The 24,325-nt window shown below is 43.7% G+C and overlaps 1 protein-coding gene across 5 annotated transcripts in view; it reads right to left on the bottom strand.

Annotated features, from left to right (window-relative positions):
* The window catches only part of KIAA0319 (KIAA0319 ortholog), a 62,131-nt gene extending 41,510 nt beyond the window's left edge, over positions 1 to 20,621 (bottom strand). For 3 of the 5 annotated variants that reach the window (XM_063325785.1, XM_063325789.1, XM_063325790.1), the window contains exons 1-2: positions 19,893 to 20,069; positions 4,555 to 4,713 (exon numbers count right to left, since the gene is read on the bottom strand). In XM_063325785.1, coding sequence (XP_063181855.1) covers positions 4,555 to 4,603 — 49 coding nt within the window. In that variant the 5' untranslated portion in view covers positions 4,604 to 4,713; positions 19,893 to 20,069. Of the gene's footprint in view, positions 1 to 4,554; positions 4,714 to 19,892; positions 20,070 to 20,251; positions 20,364 to 20,569 lie in introns of those variants that run through there. The other 2 variants (XM_063325788.1, XM_063325786.1) reach the window with 2 other exon arrangements.
* Between the last annotated feature and the right edge of the window lie 3,704 nt (positions 20,622 to 24,325).

Below are 24,325 nucleotides of genomic sequence, written 5' to 3'. Positions count from 1 at the left end.
CCTGAACGACTTGGAGGCTAATATTCTTTAGTCACTAAGCAGCAAATTGTGACAGTGTACTAACACCAGGTTCATTATGACTAATTACCCCAGTCTGAAACCCTGCAAAGACAGAAATACGCACTTGTGGGCTGCTCTATTTGTTTTCCCTAGCAGCAAAGAGTACAAAAAGAAGCAGAAAGAAGGGGCAAGAGGGAACGTGCAATAGAGGAGAAGAGCTCAGATTCAGACCTTGCACCAAGAAAAGTCTTATTTGGCCAGAATCACCTCCCACTACCTTCTTGCTGGCAGCACAGCACTGAGAGCTCAGGTGGCACACTATTCTCACAGCGTGAAAGTCTCTGAACTATGTGAGTGAGCATGGAAGGTCCTATAGCAGTTTCCTACAGGAAGAGTAGACTGTCTCTGCCTTCCTGACATCTGCTCCCTCCACTCTCTTTAAGCAGCAAATTAGTTCCATTCTATTTTTAGAGTTAATGATTTTTTTTTAACCTATCCAAGTAACTTTTACCTCATTTTGGTGAATTTTGAGAGATGTATCAGTGAGAAGCAAGTTTTGTTTTTCCTACTACCATAAGAACACATTGAAACAATTTTGATAAGGTTCCAGAAGCAAAATAAAAATAACATTTTTAATTGCAGTCACCTAAGAGGAGAACTTGCACTCTGATTTTCAAGCTAGAGCCAGCTTCCACAGCACAGTTATAAACCCCTAAAAAGCACACTTTGTATCCTGGAAACCAGAAATGCCATATTACTGAGAACTTCCAACATCTGAAATGTCACTGCATCAGTTCCTCTAGCAACAGCTAACATCTCCGTACACCATGAATGCATTTTCATTCTTTTTCAACCGGCTGTTTTTAGGTTATTTGGTGTTTCCCCCCCCTTTCCCTGACATCTCACATGTCTTTAAACAGGGATACATCCAGGATAACAAAGTGCTCTTTTGGGCCTCAGTAAGGATGCTGACTGCAGATTAAGCACTGCAAAGGGAGTAGGAGGAGAACAAATAGACAAAAAAAAAGGCTCAGTTACTTAAAAGCAAATCCTCAACACAAAGCTAAAGCAAATAGTATTCTATTTACATCTACAATGAGACGAAAAGCTTTTGTGGCTATTATGGCAGCCTTCATGACATTTACCATTCACTTCTTGTGTCTAGGATCTGTCAAAGCTCCCTAATTAGTTCAGTGGGCCTGATGGTCCTCTCAAATATTGTTTTCATTCTGTGAAATGTTATCCCTGTTAGCCACTGATAAATCAACTAAGTACTATTTAAAGAAGAAAAACAAAAACCCAACAAAACCCAAAAACCCCACACATAAAGAACACTTCTCCCTCCCCCTCATTTTTATTTTTTTTTTTAACCAGGCTGTGGATGTGGTCACAATCCAAAAATGCCCAAACCGCAGACCAGATCCCCATTTTTCACTTAATTTACACATGAGCATCTAAGCACACTGAATCAACAGACTGAATGAATGACACTGGATATTTGCAGTTGGAGACTAGAAGGGTAGATGCATGGGTGCGGCCACTACATCCCTCCATGAGGAAACATCAGACCACTTCCAACAGAGATATGGACAATGTGAACTAACCTGGCATACTGCATAACTCACTAGCATCTCAGAGATCATAATCAGGCATTACACCATCTTGTCTCTCTGGAAAGACCTGTGTGAACCATAACACATTACTAGAACATCTAACCATGACAGTATAAGTAACAAAGAACGCACTGCAACCCCAGGCTAGTTGTTCCACTGTCATTTCAAGGCCTACCTACATCTTAAAGTGTCCTTTGACACTCCTGGCCTGTGTTTCATGTGTTAGATAGGTGGGAAGAAAAGGGCATTCATCTTATTCTTCAAAGTCCAAGACCAGCAGTAGCGAAATGTGCTAAAAATTGATGGCTTGTAATGTATTTAGAAACATCCCATGCTAGAGTACAGAAAAGGCTACCGCTAATGTCTAGCAAAGACTCTGGGCAGTCATATAATCAATGGCTGGGCTGCATGGAGTTAAAAAAAGGAGACAGACTGCACAACACCTGCGATGACCATTACCTGCCAATCCATCTTCGCATTTTTGTTAGAGTGGCTAATCTCAGCACAAAGCACCACAATATGAACACAGTATGAGAAAACTGAGAGTCAGCCATGAGAATGCTATTATATCTGCAGAAATGCATTTCAATAGCAGTATTTGCAAGGTCTGCCAGATTAGAATATGCCTGCTCAAGATGAGAGCTAGACTGAATTGATTCCAAGGTGTTGCATTCACAGTTGCAAAGTAAACTGTTGTTTCTGTGGTGGAAAGCAATGTATTCTATCTCTTATAGGGGGAAAAAATGAATGGTTTTGGATGCATTAGCATAAAAATTATTGATTTTTATTAATGGCCATAATAATTTAAATCTATTTCATATAAACTGATTTCATCAATGAATGGATATAAGCCAGTGAAATGAGACTGGCATTATAAGGAATGCCTATGTGGAGAAATCAAGAACTGCATGCACAAACTAATGTTTGTGCCTCTCGGGAGGCTTGAGCTGAATTTGGCAATAGGTATTAGTGTGCACCATGTATGCCATCTACCATGCCTCTGTCACTCAGCATTTTTTGCAATTGCATGATTGACTTCCCAAACCTGGAAGTACCCAGTGACAGTGACTTGCTAGGCACCTGGCAGCCAGCCAACGTCAACCCACCACATTCATGCAAATCAGTCAAACACTATTAGCCAAAAGCCACCATGCACAAAATTTAAAAAAAAAAAAAAAAAAAGTCATCTAAACAGGAGAGAGTATCCCACCTCAATTTCTTCTGACAAATCAGAGCATATTCTTCAATACCCTACCAAAGACAGTAATAACAAGCCCATTTCTCTATTCTCTCAATGATGCAATGCCAGCCTTCTCATTATCTTAAGTTAAAACAAGTCGTAAGAAAACTTTTTTTTTCTTATTAAAAAAAAAGAAAAAAAAAATTAAGAAAACTCAATTCACCTTAAAGCCTGCACAAAAAAAAAAAAGTCCTTTTGACTTAACAAACGTGAGCATCCACTGACGTATTTCAGCAAACATATCCTGGAAATCAGCAAGTACCTTCCAGTTTAGTTACAGTTAATATTAACTGGATGGAAAACACTGCAAATTATTGAGATGGAAATAAGTAAGTACTAAAATTTATACTAAAATAATATGTGATACTAGAACATATTAGGCCCTAAGCACTGTGTGCTGGCACCTGAGATACAGGGAGAGGCTTGGAATACAGCCAACAGTCTAATGCTCTTGTTCTCAGATAGCGTAGCAAAATTGCAACTAAAGAATGAACATAAGACTTTCTATATGCACATGGAGGATATTATAGCCTGCTAACAATTAATAGCATTACCAAAAGCATAAAACCGTGACATTCTCTACAGTCAAAAATTCAGTATTTACTGTACATTACTGCCTTCTATTGAAGTCACTCTGGTTTTTTTTCTAAAGATACTGGCATGGACCCTACAGCAGGTACTCAATATCTCATAGGAGAGTATTTTATTTATTTACAAAAGGCATACTTATCGTTTACTACAGCACCAAAAACCTCAGCTCCATGTTCTCCTCAAAAAGCTTGGCACTATGAGATGCTCAGGGTGATCTTGAGGACTACTTCAAGCCAATTACGAGCACAGCTGTAGTTAATGCCTATTCCCCTTCATCCAGCATTTCCAAATTCAGTAGTCAATTTAAGCCTTTGCACATTAGCAAGACTCTCCCTTATGAAACAGCCAATCCTGTTTGTATTACAGGAGGTGAAAGCCAGATAACTGAGTATTATGTTCTCAATTCCTGCTAATACAGATACTGCCAGTATCTCCACAGACAGAATTCAAATGCTGTCTTTTAAGGAAATAAACCCCATGTTCGCATATATTGTTCTGTAGTTGCCATGTCAAAACTGCCTGCACCAGATTAAGTCTCACTATGACATAGAGGCAGTATTAAGAATTACTATCATTCTTCATCTGTCTGATTATGGAAATAATTTACCTATCTTTGTGGCTGAAGCAGAAACTTACAGGACCTTCCTGTGGTCTTTGAAAGGAAATACATGCCTGTAAGAGCAAATGATGAGGCGAGAGATGTAAACAAACAAAAAAAAGTATTTATGCTTCTCATAAATCAACCATCCTATGATACTTCAGAAGAAAAAAGGTAGCTTGGAACACAAGCAATACATCATTCTTAAATTGCTGCCCTGCAAGAGAAAGAAAACTCTTTGAACTCTGCTACTACCCCCTCTTGCCCCGTGCTTCTCCCCTGAAACAGCCCTGTTGAAACTGGCTCCAAACAGCTACTCGCAACTGCTTTCCTCCACTGCAATCAACTACCAGTTATGAAGCTGTACCTTACAAGAACTTTTTGCACTAAGGAGTCACAAGATTTCCCAGCTCTTGCCACATTCATATTTCATTCACACCTGCACACACATTCCAGGAGCATTTCCTTGACTCATTCTGTGTGACCCAGACACACAAGAAGTAAACTCCTACCTGTTATTGCCCATAGTAACAGGCAGAAACCACCAAGTCCAAATGCCATGCTGCACCAGGAAGGCAGTGACGAAGGCTTTTTCAACCAGCTGCGTGGAAATTATAGGTCTTAACGTCGGTTTCCTCTAATATTGTTTACCTTGCTGTGGCCATGAAGCACTGCAAGAGATAGCGCAGGAAAAAATAGGTCAGATGTGAGCAGTAATTAGAATGTCACAGTAAAAGCCAATGGACAGGTTAAACGCAGGCTTTATTATTACTTCCTGACTTCTGGATGGATGACACGGTAGGTCGGGCAAGCTGAAGAGCTTTGGGCCAACGAAGATACAGAACAAATTACCTACCTGGAAATTGCATTCTCTGGAGATGCAGAGGTGTCCCAGAAAGATTTGCACGCTTGGACTCCTATACCTCAAAACTCAAAAATATTCGGTTATCCAGACCGTGGTTTTGCTCTGAGTTTAAACAGAAACTAGCAGGTACCCTTATCTGAGGAATCACAGACAGTATCGTCCGTGCTAAAATCCATGCAGTCTTAAGTCATCTCTTGAGGCAGCCCTCAAGCTATTCTCTCCCAGCTATCAAGGTAATGCAAGCAGACACTTCTCCACAATTTTTAGGGAGACATTCCTTTCCAGGACACTAAATTCTCCAAATAAGGCAGCTTAAGCAACAAATAGGTCTACTAAGGAATGAATAGCTCAAAGCAACATTACCCATGCAAGGGAAAAAAGTTAGTTTAGGCAAGCTCCCAACTCCAGCCACATAATGGATCCTAAGCAGATGCTTAACCAAAAAACGCTTCTGTAAACAAAAATACAGGCAGTGCTTTTTTTGGAGAACAGCCGTTCTTAAAGCAGAGTATCCTAATCAATTCCCTTTGATGTTCATTATGTGACTTGGTAAAGGTAGTGATTTTCATATTTCAGCTGCCTATATCTACATAAGATAGAAATGCTGCTAACTGGCTGCTCTTGGCAGGTTTCTTTACCACACATAACTTTATATTATGAAACACCATCTTGCTTTCTTCCTTTGCAAAAGTAAGAAGGAAGTTACTTAGACATGCTACTCTTGCTAAGGCCGACTGAACTAGCACAAAAACCCTAGCAGCTCAGCAGCTGGACTTCTGCTGTCTGAGAAGGATCTTTTATAGATGGCATGTCTATAAAGCACGGAAGTAACTGGACCTTGGTCTGTGGTCTGCAACTTGGGCTTTTGTGACTGACCAATAAACCCCTACAATGGAAGGAGGCTCACAGGCAAGGATGGGCAAGGGCAATGTGCCCAGGGACCTCAGGGAATAAGGTAGGGTGTGACTGACCACAGCTTTCACAAAGCAAGTCATGTATTTATCTCAACACAAAGGGGATCAGAGGCTGGCCTTTGTATTAGGTGATAGGTTCATTAAACACCCATCAACAGCTGAGTGGATCAACTGATGGTGTAAATGTTTCTCCCATTTAGTTCATTAGAGTGGTGAATGCCTCCCTGAGCTAGCCAGACCAGCATGGGGGAAGTGATTACGTGGCTCTGCCCAATACAGAGTATAAAAACCCAACAACTAACGAAAGAATTTTGAAGAGAGCAACGGGCTTGAGCTGGCTTCAACCCACACACTCCTTCCCAGTGACAGAGGATGCCCAGTGTTGTGACATGTTTTGCCAAGTGTAACATACATTTGTATTGTGATTTCAGAATATTTTGTACTGCTCCGCTAAATCAGAAATCCCGTGTCACATCGAGTATCTCCAAATAAGTAAATCTCATATTAAACATTATACCACACGCACATGGAATATCTAAAGCAACATGGTCAGAGAGTAATGGACCCCGGCAGCTTCTCAACTCTGCTCAAGACGTAAGCAAAACAACCACAAAACATCACTAAAAGCAAGGGGAAATCAAAGAAAATCATTAGATTTAAAAACGAGTCCCAAGTACAAAATGATAAGGCTTTGGGCAAGCTCCCTGCAAAACCAGGAAAGGCTATTATTAACTTTCCAAAAGCCTGACACTTGGTTTAAAAATATAACTTGACTTGTTGATGTTGGATAGAACAAAGGTCACAAAAAAGTCCCCTTCCTAAGGCAGCTGCAAAGCGGCCAGAACACTGAAGAGTAAGCTGTTCTCCCAATTTATTCATATGCTGCACCATTAGAAAAATAATCCCTGATCGCAAAAAGTAACTGTCACCAAAAAAACCCCAAACACACTGCACAACACCATTACACTGTTTCTAGTACAACACTATTTTGATATCTGCAGTTAGATGTTCTCTCAGGAAGGAATTCCTGACACAACACACATAGCTGTGCTCCTCTGTAGTGAATAGGACTAATTTAGTAAGGCTTTACCTTACAAAAAGCAACAGGCTGTCTGGATGCTTTCAGGTACTATATCTATGATACAAACTCTTCAGCAACAGGGCCACTTTTAACTGTCTTGCAGTCCCCAACTGCTCTTCTGTCCTTCCATCAGCTATAAAGTTAATCTGGTTTTGTAACAGACAGAGACCAAAAGTTCTTATTTTTTTAAGCCAAGTCATTCAAAATGTCCCGTTTGGAATGCAGCTGCTGAGCCCCGGGCAGTGCCAGGGTACAGTATCATCAGCAATTGATCAGAAATGAGCACTTTGGCATAGGAAGAGTATTTAAGTCAGTCCAGAAGGTCCCACAACTTGGAGCACTGTTTTTTTCATCTCACTGAAAAGGTGATGCAAATGAAATTGTTTCATTTTGCACTGAAATGAACTATGCAGACTCCCACAATTAATCCACAGAATGGTTGAGGTTGGAATGGACTTCTGGAGGTCACCTTGTCTACCCCTCCTGCTCAAGCAAGTTCAACCTGGAACAGGCTGCCATGGACCATGTCCAGACAGATGTAAATATCTCCAAGGATGGAGACTCCTCAACTTCCCTAGGCAACCTGTGCCAATACTTGCTCACCCTCACAGTGAGAAAGTGTTTCTTGATGTTCAAAGGGAACCTCCTGTATTTCAGTTTGTGCCTGGTGCCTGCTGACCTGTCACTGGGCACCACCTGGCTTAATCTTCTTTACACCCTGCCTCCAGGTATTTGTATATACTGGAGTTGCCTCCAAGCCTTCTCTAGGCTGAACAGCCCCAGCTCTCTCAGCCTTTCCTCATAGGAGAGATGGTCCAGTCCCTTAATCACCTCCAATGGACTCTCTTCCGTAGCTCCGTATTTGTTCTGTACTGGAAAGCCCAGAACTGGACACAGTACCCAAGGTGTGCCTCACCAAGGTTGAGTAGAGGAAAAGCATCCCCTCCACTTTCCTTTAGGAGCAACGCTCCTCCTAATGCAGCCCAGGATACCATTAGCCTTCTCTGCCTCAGGGCCACAGTGCTGTCTCATGGTCAACTTGGTGTCCACCAGGACCCCTATGCCCTTTTCTGCCAATATGCTTTACAGCTGGGTGGTCCCCATGGAGTTGTTCTCCCCATGGGCACTTCCACTTGCTGTCAGTCCATTTCTCCAGCCTGTCGCGGTCCCTCTACATGGCAGCATGACCCTCTGGCCTACCCACCACTCCTTCCAGTTTTGTGTCATCAGCAAACTTGCTGAGAGTACACTCTGCCCTATCGTCAGGGGAGGTTTCGATTGGATATTAGGAAACATTTTTTCACTGAAAGGGTTATTAAACATTGGAATAGGCTGCCCAGGGAGGTGGTGGATTCACCATCCCTGGAGGTGTTTAAAAAAAGGGTAGATGGGGCACTTAGGGACATGGTTTAGAAGTGGCTTTTGTCAGGGTAGGTTAAAGGTTGGACTCGATGATCTTAAAGGTCCCTTCCAACCTCAGCAATTCTATGATTCTATCGTCCAGATCATTAATAAAGATGTTAAACAGGACTGGATCCAGTACTGACCCTTGGGGTATACCTCTAGTTACTGTCCTCCAACTAGACTACGTGCCACTGACCATCACATTCAGGCACAGCCATTCAGACAGTTTTCAATCCACCTCACTGTCTGCTTATCCAGCCCACACTTCAACAGCTTCTCTGGAAGGATGTTCCGGGAGACACTGTCAAAAGCCTTACTGAAGTCAAGGCAGGCAATACCCACTGTTCTCCCCTGTCCCCAAGACAGACTTCTATAATGAAATAACTAAGAGGTTGGTCAAGCATGACTTTCCCTTGGTGAATCTACTCTGGCTCTCAGCTATGCAGGCAGTGACCTCCAGTTGAAAACAGATGATTTCTTAAGCCCTTCCAGCTGAACCCACTAGCATACTGGGTTCAGCCCATGCTGATTACTTGCACATTTATTCTAATGCACTACTCAAGTGATTATTTTTATTTAGTGTTTTATTTCAGAACAATCAAACTAAAACAGAGAGCCATACAGACCATACAATTTTTATAAACTTCACCTTTCAACAGATTTTTGAATGTTTCTGTTGCTTTTGAGAATGAGAACAGAGGAACATAGATAGAATGGTCAACCTAATAAATACTTCCTACTATTAACATGTCTACCCCAAATACCTTTAGCTGACTGAGGGGGAGTTAAGATATTATTATGGTAAGACCGTAATTTCACACACAGCATTTCTCCTGTTTCTATAGAAATCTGCCTCGGTTTGGAAAAGTTGTTAGCCACCAAAAACTGTGATTTGCAGAACAGCTTATTACTGAAACTCAAGGTTTCTGAGATATTGTGCGTTTGCTGTAACCTTCACTCATTCCCAGAAGCAGTCAAATGGACCAGACGCCTAAGAGAGACTTTCAGTCCTTTAGCCTAAGGAAAAACAGATCAGACTTGGTATCAGAACATCACGAGGTCAAAATTAACCCCGATTAGAAGGCAGAAAAATAATTTTGTTTATTTTATAGCCTTTTTACTCTGGAAGGCCAACTTTACTATCTCACTGCTACTAAAAGGAGACAAGTAGCAGCTTCTATATCCTACAGAAGAGTTGACTGAGGCATCCACATGACTACTTCTAGCAACACTAAAAAAACAAACACAGAGAGACCGTGAAAGATCTGCTGTAGATTTTTGCCACATTACTTGTCCAAAGTTCAGAAACACAGGTACTTGTAGCAAATGGTTGTGGGGGGTTTTTTTTTGGTTTTGTTTTAATTTATAGTACAAAAATATGAGTTACCAAAGCTACAAAATGCCAGACTTTGGACTGCATGCACAATCTTCATTGAATCCTTACAGGACACATCAAGTGAGGATACAGTGAATGCACAAAAACAGCACTGTGTCCTCCCGTGCTTCTTTGTGGCTACACATCTATTGATGTTTAATTTCCACAAAATAAAAGAACTTGTGGTCACTGCAAAACTAGCTTGTATTTCCTGATAGTAGGATCAAGCTCAGACACAAAGCACATGCAGAATTCAGTGCATAGCTTCTGATCCACAGATAAGAACATAACTATGACAAATGGCATGCTTTCTTAAACAGTTAAGACAGTAAATGTTGCTGCAGTCTATGCATGCAATGCTCCTCATCTTCCCCATGATACTGTACTGTTCCCACAAATGCAAGCTGCATCACACAAACACAAGAGACATTAAAATTTAAGAAGGCAGCCAGCCATGAGATTTCAGCAATTAAAAATAACAGGCCACAAGATTAATTTTCTAGCTGAATCTCTATCCTTCACTGACATCACAAAGTCTGTTATTTTTCTAACAATATGAGCAGACAGCACTGCTGGTAATGACTTTGGAATTTCTTGGCTCTTAACAATTCAAGTCTGACTTGCACTCTTAGGTAGATGATGGATGGCAGCCTTGAGGAGCGTACAGGCAGGTATGGTAGAAATATATATATATTATATTGTCTTACTCTGAAAGCCATGTTTTTCTGTTCCAGCTGGCAACTTTTGGCGGTGCTCTAGCCAACAGGAGAAGGGGGAATTCTGAACTGATCCCTCAACACAAGCATGTTGACTTTACAATCTCTTAAACACGATGTGGTTGCTGATCAGGACCACAACATCTTTTGGGAGATAACACACAAAGTACAACAGCTTTCTAAGGAAAAGGAATTGCCTGTATTGTCCCCCCCTACTCCACTCCAGATTTCACTCTGCATTTTAGTTCACCTGGACTTTAATGGACTCAAGTAATTTTCTCCCTTAGAGAGAGAAAGGGGTCAGCCAAGCAGAACTACATTGCCACCTCCTACACATAATTAGGCCAGGGCTATAACAGTAAGAACATGTACAGACTGAATTACCTGTACCTGGGAATACATTCAAATGCTAGAGCAGCAGACAGCAAATACAGCATTAAAGCAGTATGCTGGTGCCCTACGAAAGGACGTGCAGCACTAGGAGTTCTAACATTAACAGGTATTGTATGAACACACATGATCAAAACAGCCGCAGGTCAGGCTTCTAAATAAAGGTGATAACTTTCAAGCCCTTCCACAGATGTGGAAGATATCATGGATATATGATCTGGATGAGGGGACTGAGTGCACCCTCAGTAAGTTTGCAGATGACACCAAACTAGGTGGGCGCGTTGATCTGCTTGAGGGTAGGTTGGCTCTACAGAGGGACCTGGACAGGCTGGATCGATGGGCCAAGGCCAACTGTATGAGGTTTAATAAGGCCAAGTGCTGGGTCCTGCATTTCAGTCACAACAACCCCAAGCAACGCTACAGGCTGGGGGAAGAGTGGCTGGAAAGCTGACCACAGAAAAGGTCCTGGGCGTGCTGGTGGATGGCCAGCTTAACATGAGCCAGCAGCGTGCCCAGGTGGCCAAGACGGCCAACAGCATTCTGGCTTGTATCAGGAATAGCATGGCCAGCAGGAGCGGGGAAGTGGTCATGCCTCTGTACTCGGCACTGGTGAGGCCTCACCTCGAGTGCTGTGTTCAGTTCTGGGCCCCACTGTACAAGAGGGACACTGAAGTGCTGGAGCACGTCCAGAGGAGAGCTACCAGGCTGGTGAGGGGTCTGGAGACCAGGTCATATAAGGAGAGGCTGAGGGAGCTGGGCATGTTTAGCTTGGAGAAGAGGAGGCTGAGGGGAGACCTCATTGCCCTCTACAACTACCTGAAAGGAGGTTGTAGAGAGGTGGGTGTTGGCCTCTTCTCCCAGGTGAATAATGACAGGACCAGAGGAAATGGTCTGAAGTTGCGGCAGGGGAGGTTTAGATTAGATATTACGAAGAATGACTTTACTGAAAGAGTGGTCAGGCACTGGAACAGCCTGCCCAGGGAGGTGGTTGAGTCATCATCCCTAGAGGTATTTAAGAAACGTCTAGATTTGGCACTGCAGGGCATGCTCTAGTGACAGAGATTGTAGGGGGTTTTTTTTGTGTGTGTATGGTTGAACTCGATGATCCCAAAGGTCCTTTCCAACCATGAAGATTCTAGGATTCTATGGAGTCACCAATGCCTGTGATCTGTGCAAAGTCACCTTCCTCTCTCACACAACTTTCTAACGATAGGTACCCATACTTGAAAACAAAACCACAAGTACTGATGGAAAGTTATTTCGGCTACAGGATATAGCTATAATTGCAAACATCTCTGCTTTATTCAGAGGGGCTCCCACAGGTCTTGTTGAAGGCTGGCATTAGATTGGCATTACATCCAAACTCTAAATCAATTTCCTCGGCAAAGTTCAGGGCACAAAGAGCAAGTTAATGATGCTAAAACAACAAACTGAATTGCTAAGAATACCCTGCCATGTTACACTGGATGGACTACATGCTCCACTAGCTCCACTGGCACCTACAGCTCTGTCAACTGCTAAGTGACACCAACTGAACAAATTAAAACAAAACAGCAGTGCTTCATGGAAAGAGTAATTTTATTCTATGAGATTTAAGTAGCCTTTATTACAACTGCTGTGGAGAGAGCAAACAACAGTGGAAATCCTAAAGGTGAGACACTCAGCAGGGGTATATGGTGTCGAGAATTATTACAGGGAAGAAAAAAAAAATATTGAAAACACACCAACGAGTGGTGGAACTGCTCTGCTGAGAAATTAAAACACTATTATTAGTGTCAGGATTTACGACATATTATGGCATACAATAATAAGCAGAAAAAGGTCAGAATAATTCAGGATTGTTACTATTACATTTGCAGATCCTAAGGGAACCGGCAGATGAAGTTGCTAAGCCGCTTTCCATTATATTTGAAAAGCTGTGGCAGTCTGGGGAAGTTCCCAGTGACTGGAAAAGGGGAAACGTAACCCCCATTTTCAAAAAGGGAAAAAAGGAAGACTCGGGGAACTACAGGCCAGTCAGTCTCACCTCTGTGTCCAGCAAGATCATGGAGCAGATTTTCCTGGAGACTATGCTAAGGCACATGGAAACGGAGGAGATGATTGTTGACAGCCAACATGGCTTCACTAAGGGTAAATCGTGCCTGACAAATGTGGTAGTCTTCTACAATGGCATTATAGCGTTGGTGGACAAGGGAAGAGCAACTGACATCATCTACCCAGACTTGTGCAAGGCATTTGACACTGTCCCACACAACATCCTTGACTCTAAATTGGAGAGACACAGATTTGACAGATGGATGACTTGGTGGATACGGAATTGGCTAGATAGCCACACTCGAAGAGTTGCGGTCAATGGCTTGATGTCCAAGTGGAGACCAGTGACAAGTGGCATTCCTCAGGGGTTGGTACTGGTGCTACTTAACATCTTTGTCGGTGACACGGACAGTGGGATTGAGTGCACCCTCAGCAAGTTTGCCAATGACACCAAGCTGTGTGGAGGGGTCAACATGCTGGAGGGAAGGGATGCCATCCAGAGGAACCTGGACAGGTTTGAGAAGTGAGCCCATGCAAATCTCATGAAGTTCAACAAGGTCAAGTGCAAGGTCCTTCACATGGGTCAGGGCAATCCCAAGCACAAATACAGGCTGGGTGGAGAATGGATTGAGAACAGCCCTGAGAAGGACTTGGGGATGTTGGCTGATGAGAAGCTCAACAGGACCCGGCAATGTGCACTAGCAGCCCAGAAAGCCAACTGCATCCTGGGCTGCATCAAAAGAAGTGTGGCCAGCAGGTCAAGGGAGATGATTCTCCCCCTCTGCTCTGTTGACCCCACCTGGAATACTGCCTCCAGCTTTGGGGCCCTCAACACAAGAAGGACATGGACCTGTTGGACCAGGTCCAGAGGAGGTCCACGAAGAGGATCAGAGGGATGGAACACATCTCCTGTGAAGACACGCTGAGAGAGTTGGGGCTGTTCAGCCTGGAGAAGAGAAGGCTCCAGGAAGACCTTATAGCAGCCTTCCAGTCTCCGAAGGGGGTCTACAAGAAAGCTGGAGAGGGACTTTTTACAAAGGCATGTAGTGATAGGACAAGGGGTAATGGCTTCAAACTGAAGGAGGGCAGGTTTAGGTTAGGTATCAGGAAGAAATTTTTCACTATGAGGGTGGTGAGGCACTGGAACTGGTTGCCCAGGGAAGCTGTCAATGCCCCATCCCTGGAAGCGTTCAAGGCCAGGCCGGATGGGGCTTTGAGCAACTTGATCTAGTAGGAGGTGTCCCTGGCCATGGCAGGGGGGTTGGAACTAGATGATTTTTAAGGCCCCTTCCTACCTAAACCATTCCATGAATCTATGATCTGTATAGCCATGAGGTCAGCCAGACCAGCAGGGGAGGGGGCACCCACTAATCAAAAACTAAGCTCATTAAGAGCTAGTAGTGCAGAGTTGAGATTGTTAAACATCTGAGAGCCCTGTACTCCCCACTGACAGGCCAGGGAAATAGAAGTATCTCCCCTCAGAAGAGAGGCAAACTATTTGACACTTACTCTAAAACAACATACTCTGGTTTCCATATGTTTTCCCTTTTCACAAGAACACTGCCTCACTTATCAATTCTCTCTGCAGTGAAAATTAAGTGAGACCTGGAAAGGGAGAACTTGAAGGAACAAGATGTTGTCTTGCCCCTTCCAGGGCCCAGGGGCAAGACAAACCATCCTTACATCCCCCTTTGGATTTTTATCTAATCTGTTGTAAGCCTCTCATGAAGGGTATTTCTCTACCTAACAGGAAAACAGACCACTAAAGAAAACCATTCAATGGGTGTACAGAATATTATTTTTGATCTTTGGATAGAAAAAAAAAAAGATTTAGCAGACTGCCTGGAAGAAGGAGACATAGACACACAGAAAAGGTGGTACGAATATTTTTCAAGCTTAAAGTTGTTACTGTCCATCAGTTGACTGAAGGCAGGTGTGACAAAGTTGTGTGGTCTCCATCCACTCCCTAGTTCAAGCATCATTATGACAGAAAGCAGTAACTACAGCAAGTCGCACTGCACAGTGAGCTCCAACCAGATACTGAGACATCCTTTTGCAGCAGAGGCATAATTTGCAGGTGAGGGCTGATGCTTCTGGAGAAACTTAAGCAAATCATAAGGAGAGTTAAATGGAAGATACTCACATAGATAGTTTAAGCTGGACCACATAAGTGCACAGAACATAAGAATTTATTTATTTTGCACTTGTTCGAGGTCAAAAATGACTATACCAAAACTACAATAAAAGCTTTGCTGTTAGCCCTGGGTTAAGAATATTTTTTTCCGCTTATGACTATAAGCCCTCAAAAACAAAAAGGAACTATTAATTGATTCAAATCATCCTTGTTGTTCTTTGGATTCTGACAATTTTTTCCTTAAGTGCCATTCCCTGTACTACAGTAATTCTTGAAAAAGTCTAAAACTTCAGTAGAAAAAAGAAACAAAAAAAAAATCTCTTTCTCATTGCTGCAGAGAAAGAAAGCCCTAAAATTTGAAACCACAAGATTCACAGTCTTTCACAGGTTGTAAAGACTAAATACTGGTGGGGGTTTTTTTGTTGTTTTTTTTTTGTTGTTGTTGTTGTTTTTTTTTTTTAAGAAAAACTTCATGGGACAAAGTCATGACTCTGTTTAAGTCAGTGTCAGGATTTTGGAGATCTCATTTTATGATAGGTGAACCCTTGAAATTGTTAATACTGCTATTTAATATGTACTTACTATATATACTGCTAATACTTAAAAAAAGATCAACTCTTGTAACTTGATCTCTGCCTAAGCATCAAAGCTACTATTTGCAGACCCAGAGGACCCAAGTTTGTAAATATACTAAGCAGGAACCCTGGACACAGACCTCGGAAGTGCTGAATGCAGAGATGTTCACAGTTCAAATGAAACTGCAGACACTTGCTATCTCCAAAGCGTAGAGGTTAGCTGCCACATGGAACACGAGGTTGTCTTGAAACAACAAAAGTTTACCACTTCAGCCAAAGCAGTATCAGCTACAGAAAGGGCAGCATAAGCTTTGGTGTTATTTATTGTCCAGTACTATTTGAACTGTTGCAATTTAATAACCTACTATATTTTACTTCAACATTATAGTACTCACAATGCAAATATTGTGGAGGAAGACAATGCAAAACTACTACATTACAATTTAAGTTTTACTGCAAGATTTCTAAGGAACCCACTTCACTTAAAATGGAAAGCAAACTTTCTGTTTATGGCCTTCAGGTGATTGATATTACCTTCATTAATTAACAATACACCATACAGTAGAAGAAAGAACAGTCTGACACTTGAAGTCAAACAGATGTCCCAGGATTTTAGGTAATATTTTTGTATTAAAAGACTATGGTGTTATAAAGCCAGACACAGAAGTTACGTAAGTGCATCTGATTTATGATAGCCTTGAAGGGCCGTTCACAGATTGACTGGCAGATACTGGCTCAAGCAATGTTAAGTATTAACGTCAACAAAGCCAATTGACCATTTTTGAGATCAGAGTACCAAACATCCAGCCACTGCCTGAGATACAGTCACATGTGCTGCACGAAGAAATCTTGCATGAGGTGGCACAGGTACAACAGTGGATAGCCAGAAAAGCCCAAATCTTGCAAGTGAAGTACATAAAGACTCTCTCCATTTGTGTCTTGCTATTTTATCACCTTCAAGAAAAGGCTCCTAATGCAGTTGGATGCTATACATCCATTTGTAGATTTGAAGTCTTGTGTGCTGCTGTAAAAGCAGAGAAAAGAGTAAATTTTCTAGGCTAAGAAAAGGGAGGAGGGGAAGTCTTTTCACTCACATGACCATGCCAAGCTTTATGTCCATTGTTGGTCTGGTCTCCTGCAGAAAAAAAGCTTACCCAACTGCTGTGTAAATAGATCCCTTTTTTACTTACAGTACCCCTGCCCAGGGAAGTGGTGCAATCGTCATCCCTGGAGGTATTTAAAAGACGGGCAGACGTAGTGCTTAGCAATATGGTTTAGTGATGGTTTTTGTCAGTGTTAGGTTGATGGATGGACTCGATGATCTGAAAGGTCCCTTCCAACCTAGACAATTCTATGATTCTGTAACTGATTTCAAGCAGAGAAGCACTGATTACCAGCTGTAAAAAAAACAGCTAAGTCACAGAAGGCAAAACTGCAATTTGGACTTCTACAGGCCCACTGCAAAAAACATGTCACCCAATGTCCATAATTGAAAATGGTAGCTCACGTGTCACATGGTCAGTGCAGCCTGTGGAAAGAGGGTACTTCATGGAAAAAAAAATAAATTAATATAGAGACACATGCAAAGACAATGGAAAAATCCTTGTTTGATCTCCAGACACAAATTCACAGAAATCTTCATAAACTCGGCTGTTCAGAAAACTACTTGCTTTTTATAAACAAATAAGCATATGTGTGCACACACAGTCCCCTAAGATGCAAACCTCTGGAGCCCCACCTCAGGTAACTGGGAACATTTTATTTCTTCAAAATCTATCTATATTTAGCCAGTGGAACTCCTTGTAACACGCTGAAGAGTTAATAACTGTACAGAGGGCAGATTTATCAAGGAAAACGCATTGGGACAGGAAAAAAGACCACTAAACTGCCTCTTCATCAAGGTTAACTAGCTGAAAACTGGCATCAGGCTAACTGCATTCATATCACCTCCAACTGGATTTGACTGGATTCCTTATTTGCTCAGTACAAAGTCACATCATCCTGAAAAATACTCAACAGTCATATCCTGGTACCATTCAGAAGGAGATTAGGTACTTAAATGGAAAAGCAACTATATCTGCAGCTGAATTAGATTATAAATTTGTGCAGAAAGACACTTTGTGACAGAAATTGAAAGCTAACTGCCTGACAGTAGGAAGGATTTCTCCCTGTGGGTACGATATCCATTACAGTGGTTCTGTGCTTCCTCTACAGCATTAAAATTGGAGACTGCTGGATATACAGCACTTGATCACAACTCCACCTTTAATCGCCAATTTCCTACTAAGGATATATATACATTTAGGACCACTATCAAAACTAGCAAATGTAACGCATCACCACATGCCTTCTTAAAGGAAAGATCTATAAGCCACATCCATACAACCAATATGTGAAGAAGCCCATAGCAAGCCTACTTCACGCAATAACACTGAAGGTTCAGCTAGAAAGGTTCTGAGGGGTTCCACCTGAAACAGATACCGCGTCTGCGCATGTGGGGGGAGAGAGGGACTCAGCCGTTTTTACGGCATTCCAGATGGACTTTTCACTAGCAGATTCAGAAACCTGTCCGTGGAAACTCACCCATCTCCACACCACTGAAATAAGCAGCCTGCTCAGACAGCATCCAAAACCAACACAGTGAGAGGTCAGCAGTATGCAAAGCTGAACTAAACTACAGCATCTCCAGGTCACCAAAACTTCTTCGCTCCATGCAGCGGCTCATTAGAACTGACAGAACAGCAGCTCACTGATAGGCAACTAGTGAAGATGTAACATTCATATTTGCATGTGTTTTCTGTGGAACATGAAGTTTTCAGAAGGTAGCAGAAGTGCACCTCCAGCCCTCCATGACAGTACTAAAGGAAAAGGTGTGGAAAGACTAAACTGGGCAAGCATTCCCAGAGCACAGCCTCCTCTGCAGACCATGACCATAACTCCAATTAGCTTCAATAATGTAAAATCCAGGCTATGTTGCATTTTGCATTGCCTTGTGCTTAAGGGAAAAGCACGAGCCCATGAAGCTTGCACACATATACCCTGTTCCTCTCGCAATTTGATGTGTAACATGCTGAGTCGCTCAAACCCCATCATCCAAGTTACCAAAATGAGTATGGGCAGTATCACCTATCAACTTTGTACTATGCCAGGTTTTTAACAATTCAGATTTGGCTCAAGACAGTGCCTAATTGTGAAATATCAACTGCAACAATTGGCCTTGCCTAACACAAGGAGCAGATAATTAAACAAACGTCTATTAGAGTTGCGTGGCTGAGGATCAGTCACCTACTACAAGATATTGTAAAGGCAAAGGCAGATACAAAACCTATTCCAAAGAGTTTAAAAGCCAGTATATCCTATATCAACTCCACTATCTCCTTATGCAGTTAGTATAGGAACGTGAGATTGCTCCTGCAGCACAAACAGATAGTGAGGAACAGAGGGCAAAACAGTTTGTGCTTCATTTTGTTCCCTCAATTATCTGACTATTCATAGGTTATGCATGATAGACTCCTGAAGGAGGTCCGGCGAACGATGGAACTGTCTTCTGGTTTTGTATAGCAATCGCAATGTAGATAGTGCCCAAAACTGCAGTAACATGGAAATCACACATAGTATTTTCTTCTATTTAAGCTTTGCTCTTCTGCTTAGAATGCAATCTGACAAAGCATCTCACATACTACACAGTAGCATCATGCTCACCAGTCACACACAAATACATGTTCAGGCTGTAACAAACACACACGCTGACAGAAGACTGGAAAGCCACTTGGCAAGAGTAATCATTGTTTGGATATGTAAATATCTATGGATATACACACACACACACAGAGCACAACGTAAAGCTATGACTTCTGAGCTCGGATCAGATACACGCACATTTAAGAAACACCCCATCAAAGGTGTCTGATCCATCATACGCAAGAGCATATTTTTATACCTGCACAGAAATAAACCCATCTACAAATTAAATACCAGAACATACACACGCTGCCCCAGGGCAGTCCACCGATGCTTCTCCCCACGCGCCGGCCTCGCAGGCTGCAGACACGCACATTTTGCCACACACGGACGTGGGAGGGAGACACAACTCCCCGAAGGCCGGACCATGGCTACCGCTCACGTCCCGTTAAGCATCTCATCTCGACGCCCACAGCCGTGCCACCCTGCTCCTTCCCCCGGAGCCTGCGGGGCGGCCCCGGGATGCGCTTCCCCGCGGACCCCAGCCCCTCGCCGGGGAGTTACTCCCTGACGCCCCCCCCACCGCGCCCAAGGAGGGGTGCTGGGCACCGCCGACTCCCTTTTCCACCCCCTTCCCCACCAGCACCTGCAGCCGCGCCCGGGCCGCGGAGGCCAGCCTACCTGGCGGCGGCGGCGGGCAGCAGCCGGCGGAGACCCCACAGCCCCCTTCCTCCCGCGGCTGGTGGGGGCCGGGAGCCGGCGCGGTGCTGAGGGGGGGCCGGGGACGCTCGGCGGGGCCGGGCCGGGCGGCGGGGTGCCGCCCGCCTCCTCGCCGCTGCTGACTCAGGAGCAGGCGCCGTCCCCTCCGCGCACCTCCCGGGGGCGGCCGCCGTGTTCCGCGCAGGATCGCGCTGCCTAGAGACCCCCCTCCCCTCCCCAACACGCACCGCCCCAGCCCTAAGGCCGCCGCAGCAGAAGGAAGCCGCACCTGCGGGCAGCGGCAGCGACCCTGGGGGAGGATAGAGGTGGGAAGCGCTTACCCCCAGGCGGGGACGCGGGGCTCGTCCGACTCCATCCCCAGAGGGAGCGCGGGGGCTTCCTGCCGGCAGCCAGGCCGGGAGGCGCCGCACCTCCATCTTGAGGAGGGGGCGCGAGAGAGAGGCCGGGCGCCGGGGGCAGCAAATGGCGCCGCCCCCCGGCGGGGCTGCGAGTTCGAAATGGCGCCCCCGGCCTTAGCGCCTCTGGGGCCAGTGCCAATCCGTATCCGTTTGCTCTCCGTCCCCCTCCGCAGCGGGGTCGGGCTGCAGTAGAGCCGTGTTCCTCCCTCTCCCGCTGGATTACCCCGAGAGAGGTTTTACCTTTCTAGAGGCCGGACCTCGGTGCTGCTGCTGCTGCTGCTGCTGCTGGAGATAAAGCAGCAGGAGGCTCCCGGGATCTGAAAGGTCTTCAGGTGTTGAACCAACAAGCTTTCGTGAGAAGGTCGCCGAGCCCCCTGCGTGTACCGATGCTGGAAAGGCAGCCGCAGTGTCCCTGTTGTTCCGCCGAGGGGCCTCGGAGGTGGGATCCCACCACCTTTGTGTGCGTGAAGGTCTCCAGACCTTTGCCACCTGCATGGCTTTTGACCGCTCTGTGCCCACGTACGATGTTTTGGGGACACTGTTGTGCCTGGCAGGGATTTCCCACAGTGACTGTCTGCCCGGTGATGGCAGCAGGAGGCTAGCATCCGTCCAGCATGAGCTGGGCTGAGGGGCAAGCCCCCCAGCCTACACGTCTTCTGTCTACCTTCTGACTCTTCCCTTTCCAGTTTTCTGGAAAACATTGGGCTAGGGACCGGATGCTGCTCAGCTGGCAAAGCCCCCCCATCCTAAAGACAAGTATCTCTGTCTGAATCCTCTGTAAGAGTACCCATGGGTTATTCGTCACAGTGTTTCAATAAAATATTCAGCATTTCTGTATCTTTGACTTTGCCCCGTCCTAGTTCTTGCCTCGTTCACATTTTCTGCTGAGGGACTCTGTCATGTTTGCAGCCAGAGCATACAGAAATGGTTCATTCGTTTCTTTTGTTTTTACAATTGCAAGCCAAAATAATTGGCCTATTTCCATTTGGAAAGAGCTATTTTTCTACTCAACACCAAAGTCCATATGCCATGGAGAAGTGGTTTAAGTTTGTCCATCTTAGCAACGTTTTATGCAAGCCATTTCATATTCAAGTGAAATAAAATGCACAGAGCTGGGAATTTCAAATTTTAATTGCAAAGGTTTCGTGCTGCTTTGCACCAGTCTGTCAAGGTCCCAAATTCTCTGTTCCACCTGCTAGTCATGCGAGTGTATTGCGAAGTTGTGCTTCGTCTTTAATGAATTGCCAACACTTGACTCAGGGTAAATGGTATTTTGCAGGTGCTACAGAATGTTGATTAAAAAAGTGTTCTAAAGGTGTAAAAATGTCATCTCTCAAGCATACAACTGCTTTTATCTCCTCTTTTTATCTCCTCTTCTGACTCCCACCTTACCAAATTTTTACCGATGGTCTGTAGGACATTTCAGCAACTTAAATCTTCCTTGGTACAGGGAGCCCATAACTCACGTGCTTGCTCTGTAAAGCAAGGAATTAAATCTCTGAACTGTAATAGTGTATTGCTTGTCAGTACATATGAAGGAGCCTAAAGGAATTGACTGCTGACATTTTTTAATTTTTTTTTCTATGTTGTTATGCCAGTTTTGATTCTTCAGTTTCTGTGATTTACAGGTGTTGGATGTTTCGGCCAGATTATGGAGACTGAACTCTGCTTAGTTGAAGTAAAAAGGACCACGTGAATTCCTAAGAATTATTCTAATAACAACACAAAAGGATCAATGAGAAGACCGCTATTTTTTTTCCAATGTTGGCCAAGGCTACTTGACATTGAAGAGGAAGTGTGTGCAGGGAGAGGAAGCACGGCAATCTTTCCATTTCTCATGCCTTGCAGCCTTCCTGCCAGCACGGAGGGTTGATGGACTCACCCAGCGGAAGAAGAGGACTGCCTTCCAGTGTTCTGCATGGTTCTGTGATCCTAATTTTACAGACTGTAAAAGCACCAGATATAGTGACACAATTTTTTTTTTTTTATTTCTTCTGCAGGAAAGATTATTCACTCGTACGCTCAATGCCAGTGCTTTTTGAATGATATGTGCAGGTATGCAAAAGGGCTCCCTAGCACATCACAGGCTTAGGGAGACAAGTCCTCTGTGGTGTCCTGTCAGGAGATACCTCCCACCATCTTAGTGAAAGCAGGGGGAAAAGGATGAGAGCAGTCACTGCCCCGCTGTTCGCTTTCTCTGCATGGGAGCAGCTGGTCCAATGCCCTTGAACTTTCTTGCACGCAGATTGCCTTCTCCCTTGAATGAAGAAGACACAGCTGGTCCTACGCAAACGCAAAGGGATCAGAGCAAGCAGGTCCCATTTGAGAAAGCCAGCAGCAGCACCTGGTGCCTGTTCACAGAATCACAGAATGAGAAAGGTTGGAAGGGACCTCTGGAGATCAGATAGTCCAACCCCCCTGAAAAAGCAAGTTCAACTAGAGCAGGTTGCACACGAACATGTCCAGGCGGGTTTTGAGTGTCTCCAGAGAAGGAGACTCCACCACCTCCCTCGGCAGCCTCTTCCAGTGTTCTGACACCCTCAAAGGAAAGAAGTTCCTCCTCATGTTTACATGGAGCTTCCTGTGCTCAAGTCTCTGCCCGTTACCCCTTGTCCTCTCACTGGGCACCACTGAAAAAAGACTGGCCCTAGTCTTTTTCACAGTCTGCAAACTCCAGAAACGCTATGAAATAGTGGAACAGACCGAGAAAGCAGGTTCACTACAGATGGCTGAGACTAAAATGATATTTTCTTGCTGAGCAAATTCTTGCCTTTCATATCATTGATGAACTAACAGGCTTAACCCTCATGAAATAGTAGGCACGGCGTGCTGTAATGCTATCTGAAAATCATTAAAACTTCAAAACGTAGCCTTCCAGGTAAATGTTGATCTGGTTACCTCCAGCTGCCTTCCCACAGTAAGTGCATTCACTTGATCAGACAAAAGCCTTGTGAAGCTGTCATCACCCAGGACAGCTAACTCACTGCCATCCAGCCAGCGGCCTTTTGGAGTCCAGCTCTGCCACTCTGTAAAAGCACACCACAGTACAAAAAAAGTGGTAACATGACCTTTGTGGAGGTTTTCAAATCACATTGAGCTGATACAGCTGAAAATCATGCCACTCTACTCATCAGAACACACACATCTGTTTCTGCTTAGTTATTCTCATCTTTATTCTCTCCTTGTTGACTATTTCTACTCTTTGCATTGTTTCAACTTCTCAGTTAAGATCTATAGGGCAAGAACTTTTACATTGTACACCGACCATAACAATAGTTATGGTTTTACAGGTGTTGTCATAATACAGGTAATCATGTTTGTATTTTGATCTAGTAATTTTGGATAAGTCTTCTTTGTCCTTGTATCAAATTGACTTCCAAACCTTCATATGATGTATGATGTTTATGGCTTTAATCTTCCATGTACCTCTGCTTTGTGAAACAAATTTTTGTTAGTTATGGTTTCAGATTACTCCCTATAGTTAAGAGCATAACTGTTCATTAGGTGTATACTTTTAAGCATGATAACATGATTTTCTGCTGTTACTGTGGGTTTCCCTCCTTTTTTTTTTAAACCCATCTACTACTTATTATTTACCTCCACAGATGTTTCACATTTTCTTATTTTGTTCTACGTATATCTCTTCCCTTTTTGCAATTTCAAGCTATTTTGATGTAGAAGTGTTTAAAACTTTGGCTGGATCCTCAGAAGAAGTTGCATTCTCTTGATATCTGAATCAAAGTATTAATAAAATAATGTTTCCAATAGTACAGGATTTCCTCCAGGTCCATTGTTGCCATTGATTATCAATAGGAGAAAATGACAGCATTTTCTTACATTCCTATGTTTGTATAAGTCCTTTGGGATGTATAGATGACATCATATCATATCACATCACATCATATCACTGAATCACAAAATGAAATCAAATTATAAGTTGTGGCACAAGAAATGTTTTGCTTGGTTTTTACTTTGCTGTTTCTCTCCCTGTAAATA

Source organism: Chroicocephalus ridibundus, chromosome 2 (assembly GCF_963924245.1).
Source record: "Chroicocephalus ridibundus chromosome 2, bChrRid1.1, whole genome shotgun sequence".
Classification (NCBI taxonomy): Eukaryota; Metazoa; Chordata; class Aves; order Charadriiformes; family Laridae; genus Chroicocephalus; species Chroicocephalus ridibundus.
This window is presented reverse-complemented; position numbering and strand designations above follow the sequence as displayed.